We start from the raw sequence: 23,081 nt of genomic DNA, 5'->3' as shown, positions 1-23,081 counted from the left end.
TTGGAAGAGCATTCCTCACCTAGGATGCAAACCCTAGTGTTGAGAGTAGATTTGTGGGGACATAGCTATCAACAAGATCAGATTTGAAGGTTCTTATGCATACAGTTTGATGACGACAGAGGATCAATTTCTAGTATTGCAATCACACTTTGCAGGCAGTGGATTTATAGGGAAGGCGAGGACTTTGGTTTAGCTTGGCTTTTCCTTATAGTAGCTCGCAAGAAGAATTCTAGAATGTTTATTTGCTGCAGATTGGAGTTGTTTTATTGTAGCAGCTTGGGCTCTATCATTTGAACTTGTTTGGCTGTAGCTGGTTCCCATCTTCAGTTGGCGTCAACCTTGTTTGAAGTACATATGTATTGGTATTTATTCATTGTAATACCTATATTCCGAAAAATACAAAAAGAAACAACCTTCTTCTGCAACTTCTGTCTAGCTCTATAAGATCAAAGAAAAATCTACAACAAATAGCAGCAGCAGAGCAAATATCCATTTGGGATATTTCTGTAGTATCTGAGCGTCGAACCTGCTAGCCTGTTGGGTTAGTTGTAGGTCAATACCATGGCTAGAATTAAAAATGGGCGCTCTAAGGTTTCATCTCCGTCAGCAAGTACAAGTAAGATGCCTCCGCTTAAGGCTTTCAATGATGCAATAATGAGCAACTACCATCAATATCATTCTCTTCCTAAGGAAATACAAGACATGCTTACATTCACACAATTTATGGGTATACCAGATGTCGATGATGATTTGGTATCCAAAAGATCAAATCAGTAGCAAGGAAGGAAAGAAGAATCAAAGGATAGAAAAGAAAGTATTGGGAGAGAAGATTAGTCAACAAAGGAAACAAGGACAAACAATAACCAGCAAGAGGAATTACGAGATGAAGATCTTGAGGGGGTATAAAAATAGGATATTGAAGAGAGCCCTGCTCTTCAATGACAATCCACATCCTTTGCTTATGAATTTATACATGTCCATAAGCTTGTTTTGGAGAGCCAACTGAAGGTTGGTGAAGAAAAGGTCATTGCAACCTTGTCACATTTTGACAGTTCCCACAAGTTAGTAGAGAGCTATATTTGGAAGGTCCTGTTGGTTATCAAAATCGTTGATTAGAAACCTACGAGCCTTGCTTGCTCGATGTTGGGATATCTAATCGATTTTGGCCAATTTGATAGGATCAATCAAATTGACTTAGATCCTTTGCGCTTTTGGCTCTGCTAAACCAAGGCTTGTACACCTAATCCTGGACAGTAGAACTTGGATCCAAGATGTTTTATAGCGAATGGATTATAATGTAAAGGTAATCTCCTTAAGTGGCAAGATTCTAAGGAAAAAACCTCCGAATTACGAATGTTGAATAATCTTCAAATTTTAATTACTTTAGTAGATTTGTGAATTGCTGAGAGGGGGAAAAAAAAAACGAATTACTATAACAAATAAGATGAAATTCTTAAAGGAAAGAGGCTAAAGTATTGCCAGCATATGAATTGAAATTTGTGAGCAAATTAGTGATCAGTGCTAGGCTTTAATTGGGTAATAGAGTCAAATATATATTTTTCACATACAACTTTATGATACTAGTTATATTATATTTGTAAATAATTCAGTTATTACGATATCTCGAATTGTTACACTTTTCACATATTTAGATCAGTCTATGATGCTTTAACCCATATATGGACAAAATAGATACAAATAAAGAAAATGATTATATCTTACAATATTTGTATTTATTAGATCTAAATAGTAATGAACAATTTGATATACTTATCGTAATACTAAATTATAAACAAATATAGAGTAAAAAGATCACAAAGGACAAGTCACATATATTTCCAACTCTAAATTAAAAAAGATCTTACAGATTATATTGCCGGGAAAATTGGTATTGAAGACATTGTGATTATCAATGCTTCATTCAACACCAGTTTGATCCTATCCAATTTTGAAAGTTAATGCTCAAAATCTGAATTCCACATGCTTAGTTCAAATCTCAGACTCTTCCTTTTAAAAACTTAACAATATCTATGCCTTTTAAAAAAATGTAGAACTTCTTTTAGAATAATGCGAATAGGTCGTCCTATTTGATTTTTTATATCACATATGTATAAAGGACTAAGAGGTGTCAGTTGCCTCTCCAAGCGTTGTATCTCTTAATCAATAAACAATTGCTTAAAAATTAATTCTTAAATAATCATAATTGACAGTTTGGCAAATAAAAGTCTTTAGTAACCATAAAGCCCAGGCCTCCACACGTCTTTAGAAGATGCGACTGCAAAGATGATCAAGTGCACCCGATTGTTTGCCTCACGCCAAGTGCCTTATCTGTTGCTTTGTTTATGCTATGCCGAATATGCCATCAAGTTATACCTTGTTGCACGGCGTAAGAATCTCTTGCCCACGGGTATTATTATGCATTCGTTTGACCTTGAATAATAAACTTCACTCTTTCCACCCTCGATATACATCAAATCATTGCCTTCGGGATATAAAGATATGGTTATCTTGATCTTTGCATCTGATACTTTACACAATTGTTTTACTGATATCTTCAATACTGATGTTTTTGGTTTTATCGATAGCAAGCCAATTGTCCATAACTTTTCATTGTGACTGAAGAAATATGATAATTTGTGAGATGATGCCGTTATGAATCATTCAAACCACTAGAACTTTTGGCTTCACTCACGTATATGCCTCCCTTTAATACTTGCGTTAAATAGAAAAATGTTAGTCAATTACTTAATAACTAAGCATTGAAACTATCGCTCATAGCCCACTAAGGAAAATAATGACAAAATTTTCCATCATCCCGCGTGTAGTCTCCAGCCTGCTTGAAGCAAATGTAACTCTTCCGCTCTTTTATATCATTTGAATGCCGCTTCACAAAGGAATATGTGAGACACTCAATAATGGCTATTATTACTGTAGAGGATATTAGATAATCAGTTGAAACTAGTTTTAATACCCTTGTCATTTCTAAAAGGCATAGTAGTAATTTCTTCTATAATTACTGTTATTTTAGGGACATAACATATCAGTATTGTTGTTATTGTTAATCTTAGCTGATCTAGATGGAGCATATATGAATACAAAACCCTGCATAATAAAACCTTTGTTGCTTTTACTAATTCTAGGATCATACGCATATATATTACTGAAATGAAAAGAATCCAAATCTGAATAGTTCGTCTCATAATTTAGAAAATAATTAGGCAATATGTACAAATTGATTCAAAAATTTTGGGTTCCATCAGTGGCTCTTGTTGGGGACATATGCCCCTTGCGGGCTAGTGAGCATCTTAGCTATCTCTGGAGGAGCTGACCTGCCAAAACTGATGCAGGAACATCTTGCATGGGAAAATTTAAAAAAAAAAAAAAAAAAAAAAAAAAAAAAAAATGTGTAGGAGAGATAAAATGACGAAAATAGAAAGAAAATAATAAAAAATAGAAAATCGAAAAAAAGAGGAAAAGAGGAATTTCTATTTTTCGAGGTGCATAGGTGGTGTAATAGAAAAATAAAATAAAAATGGTTGTCATTCCATTTTTCGAGGTGTGTAGGTGGAATTCTAGAAGATTGTGGATAAATCATGCATTGGGTGGTAAGTGCCTATTTAAGCAAGGCATATGAGCAATTCTAATCAAGCTTTGGAAGGACAAGCTTCAATGTGTGAAAGCTGGAAGGTGTGAAGGTTTCAAGGTGTGATCTCGTCTTAATAGAAGTTTGGAGAGAAGGAGGAAGCTAAAGGGTGAGTTTTCTTGATTGTGTGAACAGAGCGCCAAATGTGAGGTAGTTTACAACAGGATTGTGGTGGAGTTATGAATGTGTGGATAGAGTGCCGAATGTGAGGCAATTTACACTTGGATCTTGGATAAAGTTGGAGAAGAGCTAGTGGCTGTGGTTTAGAAACAAGGAGGTTGCTTGGTGGCTTGCGAGCACAAGTTGAGATCTTGGAGGTTTCTACTAGAGTGTGGATTTGGACTAGCTAGTGTTTTTGTTGGATTTTGCAGAATTGTTATTGTAATTACTATTGGATTTTCAAGTATAATAAAATTGCTTGGGAAGCATTTTGCCATCTCTTTGTCTCCATATTGTTGCATTCTTGGTTATGAGTTGGTAGGGTGGTGTGGCCCTTCATAAAAAACATAAGGGGTAATCAGTCCATGAAATGACACATATAAAAACTTAAAAAAATAGAATACAATAAAACAAAGGAAGGAAATAGAACTCCCCTATTCATGCTTATTAAAAGAACGACTTAAGGTACTGTCCATGAACTGGATAATCCTGCATGCGACCATTTGTACCCTGCAAAAAATAAGATTGTTCCCAGCCTTTTCAAAGATGATAAACGGTCCTAACCATAGAGCCTCAAACTTACCATGTTTTTCTTTATCTTGATCTTTGGCGTTCCATTTCTGGATCCAATCACCTATCTTAAAAGATCGGTTTGAAGATTTCTTATCATGAAGAAATTTAACTTGTTGCTGCTTATTTATATTCTGTTCCTGCGTGAGTCTCTTCACCTCATCTAGCTCAATTAGTGCATTTAATCTATTCTCCATGAAATTGATATCTTCTAATTGTTCTTCAGTAACAAAATTGTAAACAGGCGATAAATTATTCAGAGGAAGCTTTGCTTCTTTGCTGTAAACTAGGTTGAAAGGAGAAAAATTGGTTGACTTTTTTACCATGATTCTATTTGTCCATAATGCCAATTTCAGCTTCAAATCCCAAGTGCATTTGTTGTTGTCTAACATTCTTTTGATAATCTTCAAGATATTTTTGTTGCTAGACTTTGCTTGTCCATTGCCCTGGGGATGATACGGAGATGAGTATGATACTGCAATGTCGTACTTCCTACAAAATTCAGCAAACTCATTATATCTAAAACCCATATTGTTATCTGCTATAATCTTTTGAGGAACTTCAAATCTAGTTAATATGTTTTCAATAAGGAACTTAATTACTACGTTACTTGTGGACTGTTGAGTGGGTATAGCCTCTACCCACTAGGTAAAGTAATCGATAGCAACTAGAATCCAACTATGTCCACCACTCGACTTATCACTAATTTCTCCAATAAAATCGATTCCCCACATTTGAAAAGGATCTTCTGCTTGTAATGTTCTTAAGGGAAGGGCACCATCGTATTTCAACTTAGCTATTTTTGGCAAGCCTCGCACTTTCGAACATAAGCACGACAATCTTTAAAAAATTGGGGCCAGTAATAACTTGCTTACAATATCTTATGTGTTGTGGTCCTAGCTGAAAAATGACCGCCGCAAACTCCTTCATGCATCTCCTTGAGAATAACTGCTGATTGGGCAACATCTAAACAAAACAATAAAATTCCATCCTGATTTTTCCACTATAAATCTCCCTGAATTAGAACATAGTTTGCAGCCTGTAATTTAATAGTTCTTTTTTGATTATCATTCAAATCATCTCTACATTTTGTATGCTGTAAATAATAAACTATATTTGTGTACCAAGGGCATCTCTAAATACTAACTTTAGTATGATCATCATCAATCTAATTTACCTGTATGGCCTCCAGATTTGATTCTGCCATAAGCTTAGCCAATCCTTGCCCTCTAACTAATTTTGTGATTTGGATATCTATATTAAATTCTTGGATTTGATTTATCCAACGACATCGTCTCCTAGTAGTTTCAGACTGCCTAAATATATCCTTAATAGCAGCATTTCGCACATAAGCAATGACTTCAACTTCGACTAAATAGGGTCGAAAGGATTTAACCGCTTTAACAAGAGCATAGGCCTGCTTTTCATTTATATCATAATTAAGTTCAACAACTTGTAAACTTTTGCTAAAAAATGCAATTAGTTGCTCATGCCCTTCATCGTTCTTTTGTAACGTAACAGCGGCTATAGTATGGTAAGAAGCACACGAAAACAGTTGGAAAGGCTTCTTAAAATTAGGAGATTTTAGAACTGGAGCTTCTTTTATAGCTTTCTTTATATTAGCGAATGCTCCTATAGCTTCATTATCCCAAGCAACTTTTGCTCCGTTTTTAAGCATCTTAGCAATAGGTTTAATGATCTCGGCAAAATTAGAAACAAATCTTCTCACGAAGTTGATTTGCCCAAAGAATGATTGGATTCCCTTGGTTATTTTGGGTATTTGAATATTGTCGATGGCTCCTACCCTTTTTGGATCAATTCTTACCCCTTAGAGACAATATGACCTAATAGTTTCCCTTCAGTGACCCCAAATTGACATTTTTTAGAGTTAAAAAAAATTCCAAATTCAAGGGCCCTTATGAAAATCGTCTCTAAATGCTTACAATGATCTTCCGCTTTCTTAGAATAAGCGCTGAGGTCATTCTAGTAAACTACCATAATTAAATCAATTAGTCCATCAAAGGCAACATCTATTGCCTTTTGAAAAGTAGCTCCTACATTCGTTAACCTAAAAAGCATCCTAGCATAGACATAGGTATCCCAAGGGGTCATGAAAGCAATCTTATACTACTCGGACTCTTTAACCTTAACTTGATTATAACCCGAGAATCCGCCCATCATTGATAATAGTTCATTACCAGTTACTTTTTGCAAGAAAATTTCCATATTAGGTAATGCATAATTATCCTTAAGAGAAGATATTTTCAAATTTCTGAAATCTATACATAATCGTATATCGCCATTCTTCTTTCTCACTGGGACTAAATTTGAAACCCATATAGAGTGCCTAATAGGTTTAATGATTCCGACATCTCTTAACTTAATGAGTTCATCTTTCATTTTTGGGGCTAGGGTTGGATTTATTGGACATTGTCTTTGTCTAAAAGGTTTCGCATCAGGTTTTAAAGGTATCTCATGCTGAAATAGGTCTTCCCTATAGGCTTTAAGTTCGTCATAACTCCAAGCAAAAACATGTGTTTACTTCCTTAGTAGAGAAATCAAATCAGCCCTAATCTTGGATGATAACTTCTCACCTATATAAATTTTTTTGGGAGAATTTTCACTTCCTAAGTTTATTTCCTCAATATCGTTTTGCATTTTAGTTGATTTGCTATTTTTTGCACTTTCCCTTTCATCGAATATTCACTCTAAGGCCACTAAACCCTTAGGTATTTTATTCGTTTTTAATTGCACTATTTCTTTTCCAAGTAACATTTTCTTACCATCTTTTTCTTCCACACATCCATTCCAATCAATGAACTGATTTTCATAATCCTCCTGGTAGGTTAAAAATCTAATAATATCTCTATCATCTTCAAAAACTTGCTAGTTTTGCACATTATCTAGTATTGAGGGTTTGTTTTTTATTTCTACCAACCTCATCAAATGGAAGATTGATTTTCCTAATAACAAGGTTAGCCATTATATCAGCCAGGTAGTTAATTGACCTGTCAATCCATTTAATAGAAAAAAAATCAAAGAATTCTAGCAAGTCCCATACATAATTACGATATTGTTTTAACCTTGGCTTCCTAGTTGAAAACTTATGCCTAATTTGAGAAACAATTAGATCCGACTCCCCTAAGACAGTGAGTAATTTAATTCCATAAGCCTTGGCAATAACAAAACCAATAATCAGAGCTTCATACTCAGCAATATTGTTAGTACATTGAAAATTTAATAAGAAAGAAAATTTAAAATTTTTACCTGACGATGAGATAAATATAATACCTGCCCCATTTCCTTCTTTATTACAAGCACTGTCAAAGAACATTTGTCAAATGTCATTACAATCTTCTTGCGCATAAATTGAAATTGGATTAATAGTTCTTGAAGTAGGTTTAGTTATACTATCCATGTCAGAATGGCAGAAGTTTACTTCAGGATCCAGAATATAATCCGCAACCAGGTAATATGACTGGGGTTACCTTTCAATTCTGATTTCTTTGCCCCCAACTGGTATGGTAGCATAAGACAAATCCAACTGCACATGACCACCAACCAAATTTGACCAGTGTCTAAATAACAACATGCCATAACTTGTTGATATTTCAACTACAGTAATGTCAATCCTGTATGATATATGCGGAAATGATGGAAAACGAAATTCAACATTTTTAATTATTCCAACTATAGACACATATCTATTATCCATAGCATAGCATTTACCAAAAGGAGTATCAACTTTGAGACCTATTTCTTTCATTACATCAGCAAACATGATATTAACTATTGTGCCAGAATCAATCATACAATTCTTTACCAATTTATTATTTATCAACAATGTTAAATAAAATAGGTCTACTTGATTTGACTTTTTATTCGATGTTGTTCCTAGGTTTACAATAGGTGGCTCTTCGTTATTTTTCACATTATTCTTATTACTAATATCTTCTACGCTAGATAATATCTTCAAAGTCTCATCCCTTTAATCAGAAAATTTCATCATTTCCATTAGAGGCACAATAATTTTCAATTGAGACAAAGCATGATTCATAAAATTATGATAGTCAGATATTTGCTTACCACTAGTATGCATGATTGGCTCCTTGGTCAACTTGTAGGATTGATTACCTTCTTTGTGCTTGGCTTGAGTTTGATTGTCAAGTTTTTTAGATGTTTCATCCTGTTGCTGATTTTTCGTAAATATACCAGCAGGACCACTTTGATCAGCATTATTGTCTTTATTTCTTCTTTGGTGTGTTTAGCATATTCTATTGCTGCAATAGTATAAGCTTTTCTTTCTTCTGCTGTCAATCTGTGTAAAGTAGTTATATCCTCCTCATCTGAAAACACTTGTTGAGTACAACATTGCTGATTAGAACCCCTGTAATAACAATCAGAATTTTGGTCTTTGTCTGTAGAATCATCTTCATCCCTACCCCACATTGGTTTTGATGATATGGTGTTGACTACAGGTTTCTCTTCATTTTGCTGACTCTCTTCCTCAAAAATAGATTGTGCAACAATGCAATATTTAGGATCATGAGGTAGCCTACATACATCACGCCATGGCCCGCCATCAACAATGTTGATTTTCTTTAAAGGATTGGGGGTGTCCTTAGCATAATTTGGTCTTTTTGGTTTCCCATCCTTCAAGTTCATATTGTAAAGCATGTCCTGTAGTCTCATCCTGTCATTTTTGTGGAATGGTGGTCTTTCATTTCTATTTTGTTTGACTTTTGTTTCTTTTAGCATATCCATTATCTCTTTTAGTTCATCCTTCTTAGGGTTTTTGTGATTATATAATTTTGTATCATCCCTTTTGTTATTTCAGCCTGTTGCTTTCCTATCATTTTCAATTGTCATGGCAGCTTTGAAAGCTTGCGGTAATGAAGAAGGTCTTTGAGATCTTATCTCATAATGGGTTTTACTATCAAATGCACTTAAGTAGAAATCAATAAAAAATGAATCAACCTGTCTAGTCTCCGTCAGAATCTTGTTGAGAACTTTGTTAAATCTTTTGTTAAATTCTGATACTGACTCATTTGTGTTCTTAATACTTGTCAATTCATGGGATGCAAAAGATGTGTCGTTGTGATCACCAAATTGTTCAACAAACTGATCAGCAAAATCGCACCATCCATAAATGGATCCGTCTGGCAAACTTCTATACCATTCTGCAGCATCCTTAGTTAATGATTGTACAAAAAGTTTCATAAATACATTTTAGTGATCCTCCTCAAAATCTTCAATTACATTTTTTAGATTAATCATGTCGCTTAGCAGATTCTGTTTCGTTTCTTGAAAACTTTGGGATAGCATTTCTTAAGTCATTTGATATTGGATTTGGATATCCTCTAATCCCATTGAAATCAAGTTGTCTATATCTTTCGATTGCCATAGGCTGCCTTATTACTTGATTTCTAATGCCTTGATTGTGCACCATATGACCTTGGGTGTTTTGATTATTATTATTCTGATTCAAACCATGGGGTTGTCTAATATTTCCGCCATTTTGCGGAACTCCTCTAGTATGTTGCCCATTATTCCAAGCCCTTTGATTATTGTGGAAATGTCTGTTAAAATTATTATTTTGATTCTTATCCCTTTTGTTCTCATATAATGAATTAACATGACTAGTAGCAAATTGTGTTTCCAGATTCTTTCTATGAGGCGGATTGTACTTTGGTGGTGTATTCACTTCATTTTGTATTTGGTTGGGCATTTCTTCCCTCCACTTATCTGATATATCTTCATTACATGTTTTTCTAAATGGGGATGCAATAAGATCCTTTGATATCCCTATTTTTTCAAGAATATCATCCAGCTGCATTTTAAGTGTTTTGGCCAATATTGCATTATTACCATTTGTTGTTTCAGCCATCTTTTTTATTATCATATCCCATTGCATTATTTGTTCTTGTCCTTCGTCATCCTCAATACAAGTTATCTCGCATTTTGGTTCTTCTACCCTAGGAATATGAAAAAATGAATTACAGTTTTCCTCGTCCTTCTCAGGGCTGTTATGACTTGATTCACACATTTCAGGTTGTTTGTTGATTCTTTCCTGAAAATTTCTATGTCCCGTGTAAAACATTTTTGACTTTTGATTTTTACTTTTCTTATTTCTTGGTTTTCTCTTAAAAGTTAACTGCTCAAGTCTTTTAGGTCGGGGATTCATTGATCTTCTTCCCCACATGCACCTCAAAAGCAAACAAATGCTCTTTAATAAAATATATCAATGAAACACAATAGAGTCGCCACCTTCAATTAAGAAGGAAAGAAATAAATATCTAAGTTTTTATCCAGCAGAGTTAATGCCAATGACTTGAGAATGATTTTCTGAAAATAACATTAAAACTGAAAGTTTAGTTGCTTTTATGTGAATTATGAAAAATTTCAGCTTCAAATTTTGGACACAATCAGGGATTTCAACTTTCAAGAAGAATGCTATGTACTCATGCTTAAATGTTAATAAGAAAATTAACTTGCAGAATCTGAAATCTAAAAAACAGCAAATTAAAACACTGAAAATAGTATATTTACAAGTTGGTCAAATGCTTATACAATTTGAAAACTTACCACAATTGTACTTAAATGAATCTCTATACTGGTTTGATGAAGTGAGTGTGCAAAACTTACTTGCGACCTTCCCCAGTAGAGTCACCAATTTGTTGGTTATCAAAATCGTTGATTAGAAACTTACGAGCCTTGCTTGCTCGATGTTGAGATATCTAATCGAGCCTTGCTTGCTCGATGCTGAGATATCTAATTGATTTTGGCCAACTTGACAAGATCAATCAAATTGACTTAGATCCTCCGTGCTTTTGGCTCCGCTAAACCAAGGCCTGTACACCTGATCCTGGACAACAGAACTTGGATTCAAGATATTTTATAGCAAATGGATTATAATGTAAAGGTAATCTCCTTAAGTGGCAAGATTCTAAGAAAAAAACTTCCAAATTACGAATGTTGAATAATCTTCAAATTTTAATTACTTTAGTAGATTTGTGAATTGCTGAGAGGAAAATTAGAAAAAAAAAATTGAATTACTATAACAAATAAGATCAAATTCTTAAAGGAAAGAGGCTAAAGTATTGCTAGCATATGAATTGAAATTTGTGAGCAAATTAGTGATTAGTGCCAGGCTTTAATTGGGTAATAGAGTCAAATATATATTTTTCACATACAACTTTATGATACTGATTATATTATATTTGTAAATGATTCAGTTATTACGATGTCTCAAATTGTTACACTTTTCACGTATTTAGATCAGTCTATGATGCTTTAACCCATATATGGACAAAATAGATACAAATAAAGAAAATGATTATATCTTACAATATTTGTATTTATCAGATCTAAATAGTAATGAACAATTCGATGTACTTATCGTAATACTAAATTATAAACAAATATAGAGTAAAAATATCACAAAGGACACGTCACATATATTTCCAACTCTAAAACAAAATAAAGATCTTACAGATTATATTGCTGGAAAATTTGGTATTGAAGACATTGTGATTATCAATGCTCCATTCAACACCAGTTTGATCCTATCCAATTTTGAAAGTTATGCTCAAAATCTGAATTCCACTTGCTTAGTTCAAATCTCAGACTCTTCCTTTTAAAAACTTAACAATATCTATGCCTTTTTAAAAAATGCAAAACTTCTTTTAGAATAATGTGAATAGGTTGTCCTGTTTGATTTTTTACATCACATATATATAAAGGACCAAGAGGTGTCGATTGCCTCTCCAAGCTTTGTATCTCTTAATCAATAAACAACTGCTTAAAAAAATAATTTTGAAATAATCATAACTGAGAATTTAGCAAATAAAAGTCTTCAGTAACCATAAAGCCCAGGCCTCCACACGTCTTTAGAAGATGCGATTGCAGAGTTGATCAGGAGCACCTGATTGTTTGCCTCACACCAAGTGCCTTATCCATTGCTTTGTTTATCCTATGCCGAATATGGCATCTGGTTATACCTTGGTGCACGACATAAGAATCTCCTACCCACGGGAATTATTATGCATTCATTTGACTTGAAATAATAAACCTCACTCTTTCCACCCTCGATATACATCAAATCATTGCCTTCGGGATATAAAGATATGGTTATCCTTATCTCTGCATTTGATACTTTACACATTTGTTTTACTGATATCTTCAATACTAATGTTTTTGGTTTTATCGATAGCAAGCCAACTGTCCAGAACTTTTCATCGTGACTAAGGAAATATGATACTTTGTGAGATGATGCCGCTGTGAATCATTCAAACAACTAGAACTTTTGGCTTCACTCACGTATAAGCCTCCCTTTAAGACCTACCTTAAATAGAAAAATGTTAGATAATTACGTAATAACGAAGCATTGAAACTATCGCTCATAGCCCACTAAGGAAAATAATGACAAAATTTTCCATCATCCCACATGTAGTCTCCAGGCTGCTTGAAACAAATGTAACTCTTCCACTCTTTTATGTGAGACGGTCAATAATGGCTATCATTACTGCAGAGGATATCATATAATCAGTTGAAACTATTTTTAATACCCTTGTCAATTCTGAAAGGCATAGTATTAATTTCTTCTATAATTACTGTTATTTTAGGGACATAATATATCAATATTGTTGTTATTGTTAATCTCATTTGATCTAGATGGAGCATATATGAATACAAATCCCTGCATAATAAAGCCTTTGTTGCTTGTACTCATTCTAGGATCGTACCCATATATATTACTGAAATGAAAAGAATCCAAATCCGAATAGTTCGTCTCATAATTTAGAAAATAATTAGGTAATGCGTCCAAATTGATTCTAAAATTTTGGTTTCCATCAGGTCCAACTTGAGGGAAGACATAAATGTAAAGAAGAGGATTCATCAATCTCTGATTTGCATGTGCTTAAGACAGCCATGGAGGCAATGAAGAATAATTACTTAAACCTCCTTTCAGATAGAGATCATTTTTTTGATCTTGGTGTTATTTACTCTATTGCTTTGAGGGGGAAAGAAGAGGAGATTGATCAGCTTATTTCAAAACTTTTAAAGGTTAGAGAAACTTCGGAAAATTTTCAAGTAGCTCTCCTCATGGCGAAAAATCAGATTGAAGAACTGACTAGGGAGTTGAGTTTAATCCATGCTTTACCTACAAAATTAGTGGGAGGAACATTGTGTGGAGCTGAGTCTACTACATTCTACTTCAGCTCAATCAGAAAACTTGCCTCTTGCAACAGCTTGTGCAGATAGATAACATATTCACGAGGCGAATGAGGAAGAGGAACCATTTGATGATACATTATCCAGTGATATCAATAGTTCCATTAATACTAAGGATATACAAAATGATTCAAAAGAAGGTATAGAGGAGGATTCCAAAATTCTGAGTTTGGATAGCAGCAATTTTACTTCCCATTCTCATGAGTTTGCTGCTTATAGTCTTTAAGAAGTTGATGATATACATTCAGTCATTGCTAATAACCCCTTTTCCGAGATGAGTGCTGATTTGATTTTATATAACCCACTCTTTGATTTGGATGATGGGGAGGCTCTTGGTCTTGATGACACAAATGATACGAGGAGCTCAATCTTGGAGTATGATTGTGAAGTTGAGCATATAGTTGGTGGGCCGTCCACTCAAGAGTTGTCCCATATGGGTATGGATGACACATACTTCTGTTAAGAGGTGGCCTCATGGTTTCCTTGATGGGGCAGAAATAACCTTGCTGATTGGTGACTTTATACTCTTAAATTCATTGAAGATTAGTGACTATCCTAGTGGGGATCTTATGATTCAGCTGAGCTTTTCACTATCTACATTAGGTTTTCAACAGTAAGGGAGTGTTGGGAAGTGCCCCTATAGGAGTGGGGAGTGTTTTTTGTTGATTGGAATTGGTTTGATAGTATGTTTGATATCGCTTGTGTTGCTGGTTGGAGTTATGACAGTGAGATAGGCTGGCCATTGTTGATAGTTTTTGAGCATGCAAGATATTAGTCACCCATAGTTATGGTGTCCTGCATACACAGAGGGTTACTTGATAGTGAGGGTGATAATATGAAGTTCTTCTACATCACACACAGTATGACATATGTTTTGTTATAGGACCTAGGTGTTGATTCGCAAGATATATCACTTTACACAGACTTCCATATATTGCTTCATGGTTTGGAGCGTCTGGGCATTTTTGTCAGAATGGAACAGCTGGTTGTATGTTTGAGAGATATAGAGGGTCTCATGCTATGGTTGAGCATGTTATTTTGTCAGGTTCCCCGGATTGCTTCAGGTTCAAGGATGGTTAGTAGGGACCTCATAGAGAGGCATTGGCAATATGGATTTGTACATCTATTCAGATAGGTGCAATACGAATATGTTGCATTTTTTTTTGAAATTGGTTTGGAATCCAGGAATTGACATGTATAATACATTCCTCAGTGAATTCATGGCGAGATGCTACACTTTGAAGATCTTGATGTTTGTCAGAGTAGCGCAACAGAGGATATGGGTGCGTTGGTTGCACTTGGGTGAGTATTGTTATAATAGTACATATCATATGTTGATTGCTATGACTCCATTTAGAGCTCTCTACGGTTATGATGTCTATCTTTTGTTGCTCTAGTGATTAGTGACAACAGGGTTCCTATGGCACAGGATTGGGTACAGGAGAACTAGGACGTCATGAGATTTCTCAGAATATTCAGCAGGCACAAAATCAGTAGAAGGTCTACATTGATTGACATAGGACAAAGAGGATATTTGCGGTGGGGGATATGGTATACCTATGACTGCAGCCTTAACGACAGAACACCCTTAAAGGGGTGGATTTGAGAAGCTCAAACCTCGTTTTTATGGACCATACAGGATTATCAGGGGTATTGGAGAGGTTGCGTATGAGATTGAGTTACCATCTGGCAGTAGGATTCATAATGTGTTCCATGTGTCGTGTCTGAAAAAGGCACTGGGACAACATATTATACCATCTCCAGATCTACCTCCTTTGGCTGAGGAAGGTAAGTTGACATTGGTTCCTAAGGAGATCTTGGAAGAGAGGGAATGCCATCTGAGGAGTAGGGTGATTTGAGAGTATTTGATTCGTTGGAGAGGTCTCCCTATAGAGGACGCCACTTGGGAGGATGAGACTATTTTGCAGCATCCATCTTTGTAGTTGCTTGTGGGCAAGCATCTTTGAGAGGGGAGGATTGTCAAGTCCCCTCTTTAGCTTTGTCTAGCAGTGACATGAGAGTTAGCCTATTATGGAGTCTCATAGGCTGGCTGTGGTGATTAGGGACTTAGTAATGGTTTTCAGCATTCAGATTTGGTATTACAGGCAGTAGTAGATTAGTTGAGAGCAGTTCCTTGATTTTAGGAGACAGTTCCTTGATTGTAGGAGGAGATTCCTACCTTTTAGGAGTTGGTGACGCCTTCCAGAGTTGAGTTTCTATGAGATCACCCCTGATCTCAATTTCCGGAGATTTGGGTGTGTTCCCTATTTTTTAGGAGTATCCCTAGATTTGAGGGTGAGACTACCATTTGGCCCAGGTTGTCTAGCATCACTCAGGCAAGTGACAAACTCTGTTTCATGTTTTGGAGGTGTTTGGGTTGTTCCTTTTCTACTTGAGAAATATTTTAATATATTTTAATATTCTCTTGAGTTAGCATTTAAATAATTTAAATAAGGCTGTGTGTTTAGCCATTTTGGAGTAATAAGGAGTTTTCTAACTCCATTTGGATTGATTCGCGTATGTGTGATAGCTTGTTGGAAAGAGCTCAGTCTCTACTATTTGATTATCACTTGCCGGGACTTATTTGATGCTTGGAGCTAATTGTCATTAATAAAGTAATGATTTCTTTCTATTTGGACTGTTTATTGGGGAAATAATGTTATATTGTGAAGTCCAAATGAAATCCACTTTAGGATTCTTTTAGGGTTCTATCTGCCTTCGAGAGGGGATATAAGGAGTTGGTAACCTAAAGGTGAGTATCTTTATCATATTGTCAACCTATTTTGGACGCCATTATTTTGGAAGAGCATTCCTCACCTAGGACGCAAACCCTAGTGTTGAGAGCATATCTGTTGGGACGTAGCCCTCAACAAGATCAGATTTGAAGGTTCTTATGCATACAGTTTGATCACGACAGAGGATCAATTTCTAGTATTGCAGTCACACTTTGCAAGCAGTGAATTTATAGGGAAGGTGACCACTTTGGTTTAGTCTGGCTTTTCGTTATAGCAGTTCGCAGGAGGAATTCTGGAGTGTTTATTTGCAACATACTGGAGTAGTTTTATTGCAACAACTTGGGCTCTATGATTTGAACTTGTTTGGCTATTGTTGGTTCCCATCTTCAGCTGGCATCAACCTTGTTTGAAGTACATCTATATTGGTACTATTCTGAAATAAATCAGACTATGCTCGTACGGTTTTAGAATCATTTCCAGAATAGTATGTATTGCTGCATATGATTTCTATCACTTCTATTTTATTAGTTACTGTTATTTATTCATTGTAATACCTATATTTTGAAAAATACAAAAAGAAACAACATTTTTCTGCAACTTTTGTCTAGTTCTATAAGATCAAAGAAAAATCTATAGGAAAATATAATTTATATAATTAAACAAATAGCAGCAGCAGAGCAAATATCCATTTGGGATATTTCAGTACTCAGCATAAACACACACTAACATTGTGATGCATGCCACAAAGTTGTGGTCCATGCAAAGATGGAATGAAGGTGTGCCACCTGACACATTCTTATACAAAGAACCATTAAAGGGGAGCTTAGAAGTAACCCCAAGAAGGCACAAGAAGATATTTTTATTGTTTAATAGGAGATGGTTTTTTTGGGAAAGGTATATTGTGGACTTTAAAGGATAATCACATATAAATATGTTATTATGATGGTTTCAGATGATACCACCGTTATCATGGTCTATTTAAAAATCACTACATCCATGCTGTACATGAAGAGAAAATAGTAACACAGAATATATGTCAGATCATAATGGTTTTGGCTCCATATAAAATGTGTCGTGCTGTATATAATTATCAGCTGTGGATTTTTCCCTCAATTGGATGCCATGCTTATTTCTACAATACAAATATTTGAAAGACTTTTCATACTGCAATTTTCTAGCATATGATAATCATATTTGGGAAATGCAATCTTAATTACACTTCATTCTCTCCTAAGTTCTCATATGGTTATTTTTAATTCTACGAGCTTGATATTTTATGTTTACATATTTGTCTGTTCTGTTTTGTTTGAATTGTGATTTGTAGCAGCACAATAAAATGGAGTTAATGTTCCTTTGGGTGAATCTATAGTCTTGCTTTTAAGTTAATGTTTTCGTTATGTTTATTCCTGAAAATGCCAACAAGCGTATAGTTTTCTTGGGAATATGGAGGGAATAAATGCCGCTTTTACTCAAATATTTTTTAAGTTGTATGATTTAAAGTAATGAGGCATTCCAATTTATTCAGACTCAACTGCGTTTCTTTGTCACAAGTGTTCCTGATTGCTGATAAATTTCAATTTTTTACTTTGCTGGTGTCATTGTTATCTTATTCATAAGTTTGATTCTATTTTTGGCCATTTGATGCTCTGCAGATCTGATTACTTTGCTTTCCAATCAAATTTCGCTATTTATGGCTTATGCATCCAACAATGACAATGGAATGCACTTTTGCTCCCTTGTCCTTAAAAGGGAGTACTGGATGGTGAGCACTGGATGGAAGTAATGTTCTCTACAACTTCATGACACACTCTTTCATAGACTTCATGAGTTGATTAAATAGGTTGGTGCTTGAAAGAACATGGTGACTCGTCCAGAGTCTGTATGGTGGCGAGACCCTCAGCAATCAGACAACGACTACATTTCTGAAGCCATGCTATATACTCTGCCCTGGAATTTGGACCTTGGCATGTTCCCTAGAGCAATAACCTTCAGCACATATTTTGTATAAAAGTTACGTTTGTAAATTTATTCATCCATGTGACTTCCAAAATTCTATTTGATGAGTGTTCTGAACTAGTTCAAATATAAGATCTCAAGAAGCTACAACTGCTCTTCCATTTCCGGGAGTTCTATCCTTTAGTAAACATTACCTCAATGATTAAACTTACACATACAGTTAGATGCAAGAAAAGTTTAAACAGAAACTGACACCATTGAATTGTGGAGAAATTTTTTTTTATCATGTTTAGGAAAGCCATCATGATAGCTTGTAACTAGGAGCCTGATCTAGCTAGTTTTGTAGCTCAATTAATTCTCTCTTTTCAAAGTTCAAAAATTTTCTTTGAACCAGCTTTAGCTATGAGGTCCACCTTAAAACTGTTTGCTCTTAAATTATTGGCTTTGATTGGCATCCTTAGATTTCAGTCTGGGACCAGATGGAGTTTAGAAGTTTGTATATATATATATGTTATGATAATTCTATTGTCACTGATGAAACTGTTTTCCAAGTTGTCTATTAGCATGGTCAATGTGAGGACCATTCATGAGTCAGAAACAGCAATTCGGTCATTTTAGCATGTTATTATGCCCTTACATAAGTTGTTTAATTTTCTTTATTTGATAGATTGCCATCTTGGTTGTATGAGCTGGAGTGTTTTTATCAACATCATAATGTTAAGGGGCCCTTCACCATGCATTGCAAGCTGATTACAGTGAATAACTAGCCAGTCATATTGAGTCTTGTTTGAAGAACATGCTTGATGCTGCTGAGTAAATATGTGCACATTGTAATATGTTTTACACATAATGTCATTGTTTTGTTTTCGGTCGATTTGCTTGACTAGAAATATAAAATGCATTGGAATTTTGGGTTATAATATTTGGATATAATGTTGTAGAATTTAAGACTTACGATTGCGATTCATGGTAGAGCTGCTTTTCATAATTGAGGATTGGCTATATACTTAAAAGTATCACAGTGAATCAGAATGGATGCATTTTATTTTCTAGTTAACCTCGTGTCACATGGTGTGTAATGTCCCCAGCCGACCCCCATGGGATTTGCGATTTTTGTCCTAAATTTCAATCGCAAGAAACTAAATTTTCTGATTGACTTCCACTCAATTTTGATCTTATCACCACTTTATAGTAACATTCTTCAATAAATGATGTATCAATGCAAAGAAGACTTCTTGATGCTATGTAAGATTGTCCACTAATTTGCAATATTGCTTATTTAAATAATATTCATATATCGATACCTTTATATGTTTATCGAGTCAAATTTCATTGACTTGGTCATATAATCACAACAATATTAAGGATATGAAGTGGCCATACAAAAAGCTTATTAAATGACTTGAGAACAAATATGACTTTAGTTGAAGAGTGTTGATTGGTATGAACCTAGTGTTGAATGCTATCTTTGATAGTACTCCTAGATTATTTGATTAATTATTGTGATCAGGTTTAGCACATTGGTATGATTCCCAAACTCCAACAAGAAGCTACTAAAATATGCAGCGACTCCCATATAGCTCTGTCCTAGTAATTGTTGCTTGGTCTTACTTTTGTTCATTCATTCTTATACGCTTACTCATATTTGCTGATCGGTTTCTTGTTTACCCTCCTCCATAGTTGTCGATTATTTTTTTATCTAGTCATAATTGCTGACACTCCATTTTTGTCGTCCTATCGTGATTATATTGATTAACTTTTCTTTGACTGACTCCTACCTTCCCAAAGGTATTCCTTGGATCCTTCAGAATTCAATGACTAATATAGTCAATGCTAATGAGATTGCCGGTTCATTGGTGCTATAATGTTCTTAGAATTAAGGTTTGTGAATCTTTAATTAGAGTTGACTTTTGGGAGAGATTAAATGATTATCATTTTGAATATCTACTTCATGACGAAACTTTGAATCTAATAACTGTTGTTCTCGTTGACAACCCTCCCAAACACCTAGCCGGCTATGTGGATAAAGGTTGATTTGGTGTCTTCATTATGTCAAGGTGTTAATCACCAATCCAAACAATACTTCTCGTTGCTAGCCTTTGGCACAGTCATGACGATGATCTGTTATCTCTACAAGCTAGGAAAGATTATTGGCAAGTAAGCATTGAATCTTTTAGGAGCATTGATCATAGCTTGTGCCCTTTGTTGATGCTTCATGACTCTATTGTTGAGTGGCAATTTGTTAAATAATGAAGAATCTTTGCAATTGTAATAGATCTTTGTAGGTGATAATCATTATAGAATGGATGAGTTAACTCAATATTGAAAGTTGTTTGTTAGGTTTGAATATATAATTCGATCATTGATTAGAAGTCCTAATCTAAAGAGCAAGAATCATTCATGAACTTAAATACTCCATCTCTTGTGATCGATCATCTTATATATTGCAATCAAGAGGCATAAAAGGGGTAGTTGTGACTGTTCAACTACATGTCTCTTTGAAGAGACACAAAAACTTAATTAGCCAACAAACCCAAAGGTTATTGGGTATGATTAGTCACCAAGCAAATTATCAAGAGACCCTATGGTTGATAAGTAGGAGATACTTTCCACAAGTCAAATTGTGATATTGCTATAAGGATTTAACTATGTGATTTTGAGTCAAACTCATTGATCAATGTTTCATGAGTAGTGAATCAACATGAATCCATCTCTCATGAGAATAAATGGAACACGTAGCACTCATGAATCCATTTCTCATGAGAATAAATGGAACATTTAGCACTCATTGGATCTATACGATACTCATAGAGGTGAAGCATCGGGACTTCCCGGGAGGTCACACATCCCAGTACTTGTCCAGCCTGAGTATGCTTAACTACGCAGTTAGATCCTAATAGCAATATCACGACCCTATTGTTATCAAACATGATTATTTGCTGAACCAATTTCAACATTAAAGCCTCTAATATGAATATAGAGGATCATAACTTGATCCCATATGCTTGTCATTCAATCGATCTTGATTACGGATTTACTATATGATCCAAGAGATAGATATAACAGGATTGCTTAGATTTTCATACTTAGTTTGATAATGATAATGTAACGCCCTACTCGGAAACCCAAAATAAATAAACTTAATATGTTACAAAGTTTATTAAACTATTTAAAAAAAATGTTTAAACAACATCAAAATAACAATAATGCGGAAGCAATATATACATACATATCAAGAACATGTAATTAATTGCAAATATAGTTTCAATTCTTTAAGGGTTCCTTCACGTCGAGTCACATTTAAAAAAGTTTTAATAATAAGTTTGAGTCTCAATTACAATGTCCATAATCATAAAATAAATAAACACATACATAGTCATATAAGCAAATGCATAAGTACAACTAATAATATGAAAGCACATCTAATGAATAACATCCACTGCACATGTCACAAGGTATGTGAAAATAGATACAAGTATATTAATATACAATACAATATTTCGTAGGATCTCAAGACACATGATATATAGATACATCAAATGAATAGAAGTCTTCAAGATAAGAGGAAGAATGATAATGGTACCATTGTATCAACGAGCATCCAATAACTAGCGATGTGAGGGGGACGTAAATGGTAAGTCTACACTACCTCCCGACCGTGTGGTCATCTAATTAGGCTCCCTCTCACCATGTAGGAGAGATAATGTACGATCCACACATAGATAATCAAATTATAAAATAATCCTAGGCAAGGAATTCCTAATAGCCAAAACTACTTCAAAGGTAACACAAACTACTCAAGAAGAAGAGATAATAAAAAATGAAAGGACACACACTACAATACTAACATTCCATACTAAGTCAACATACAAATACTAAGACCAAAAATATACAACCATCTCGAAATCAATGTCAAGTGATACAAGCACAATGACCAACAAATAACAACTGTCATCAATAAAAGTAAACTACCAATTACTAACTCCAACAATAAAAACAACACAGATGAATAAAAGTCAACTGTCAACAATAAATGACATCCAATCAATGAGTAACAACTCATAATAAAAAACACCATCAAAAGTAATATTCAACAAGTACACCACTAGAGGCAAATATAAAAAAACCATAAAGGAGACTCAGGCTATATACTATGGAGTGTCATCACATTGGTCAACTCCAGAGTTACCCTATCAGTCTCTCAGGACCCCGACCCCCTAATGACTCTATGCGGAATCATAATACCCTTTCATGATGATGAGGAAACTAGTCATACCTCTCCAGTTATCATCTCCATCTCATCCTTATCTTATACAAGCACTCATTTTTTTAATGTATCTCAAGGAAAAAGAGCTAGGCAAGATATTTTAATTATTATGTTATGACTTGTTACACAACTTACAACGAGTTACCTTGGTAGCCACTTTGGGCTCTGACCCCCATTGCAAGCCTCTTCCATAGACATGCACCTAGACTACCTTCCCAAAAATCACAAACCACAATAGTGTCCCATACCACAAAAAGTAATAATATTGATCGAATTTGGTTCCTTAATAGACAAACCAAAAAATAACATTGGTTCTCAAAACCCAAGTTTTCATAAATGCTCAATAACATAAAATTCATAAAACATAAATCTCAATTCAAATAATAAAATTCATCATGACATCTAGTCACATTATCATAAAAGAAATCTCAAAAATTGCATCTAGTTCACATCCTAACTTGGCCAACTAAACAACCTACAAAGAAAACCATCATGAAAATAAGCATCACAAGACAAT

The 23,081-nt window shown here is 34.7% G+C and overlaps 1 protein-coding gene across 1 annotated transcript in view; it reads left to right on the top strand.

The window, feature by feature from the left end:
• LOC149538002 (uncharacterized) overlaps window positions 1-18,687 on the top strand; it is a 162,535-nt gene extending 143,848 nt beyond the window's left edge. Inside the window, exon 18 of the mRNA XM_089799394.1 lies at window positions 17,994-18,687. Coding sequence (XP_089655520.1) covers window positions 17,994-17,999 — 6 coding nt within the window. The 3' untranslated portion in view covers window positions 18,000-18,687. The remainder of the gene's footprint in view (window positions 1-17,993) is intronic.
• Window positions 18,688-23,081: the final 4,394 nt, after the last annotated feature.

Source organism: Cupressus sempervirens, chromosome 9 (genome assembly GCF_028749045.1).
Source record: "Cupressus sempervirens isolate cs-2001-9-10 chromosome 9, ASM2874904v1, whole genome shotgun sequence".
Classification (NCBI taxonomy): domain Eukaryota; kingdom Viridiplantae; phylum Streptophyta; class Pinopsida; order Cupressales; family Cupressaceae; genus Cupressus; species Cupressus sempervirens.
The sequence above is the reverse complement of the archived record's forward strand: the minus strand, read 5'-3'. Positions and strand labels throughout refer to the sequence as shown.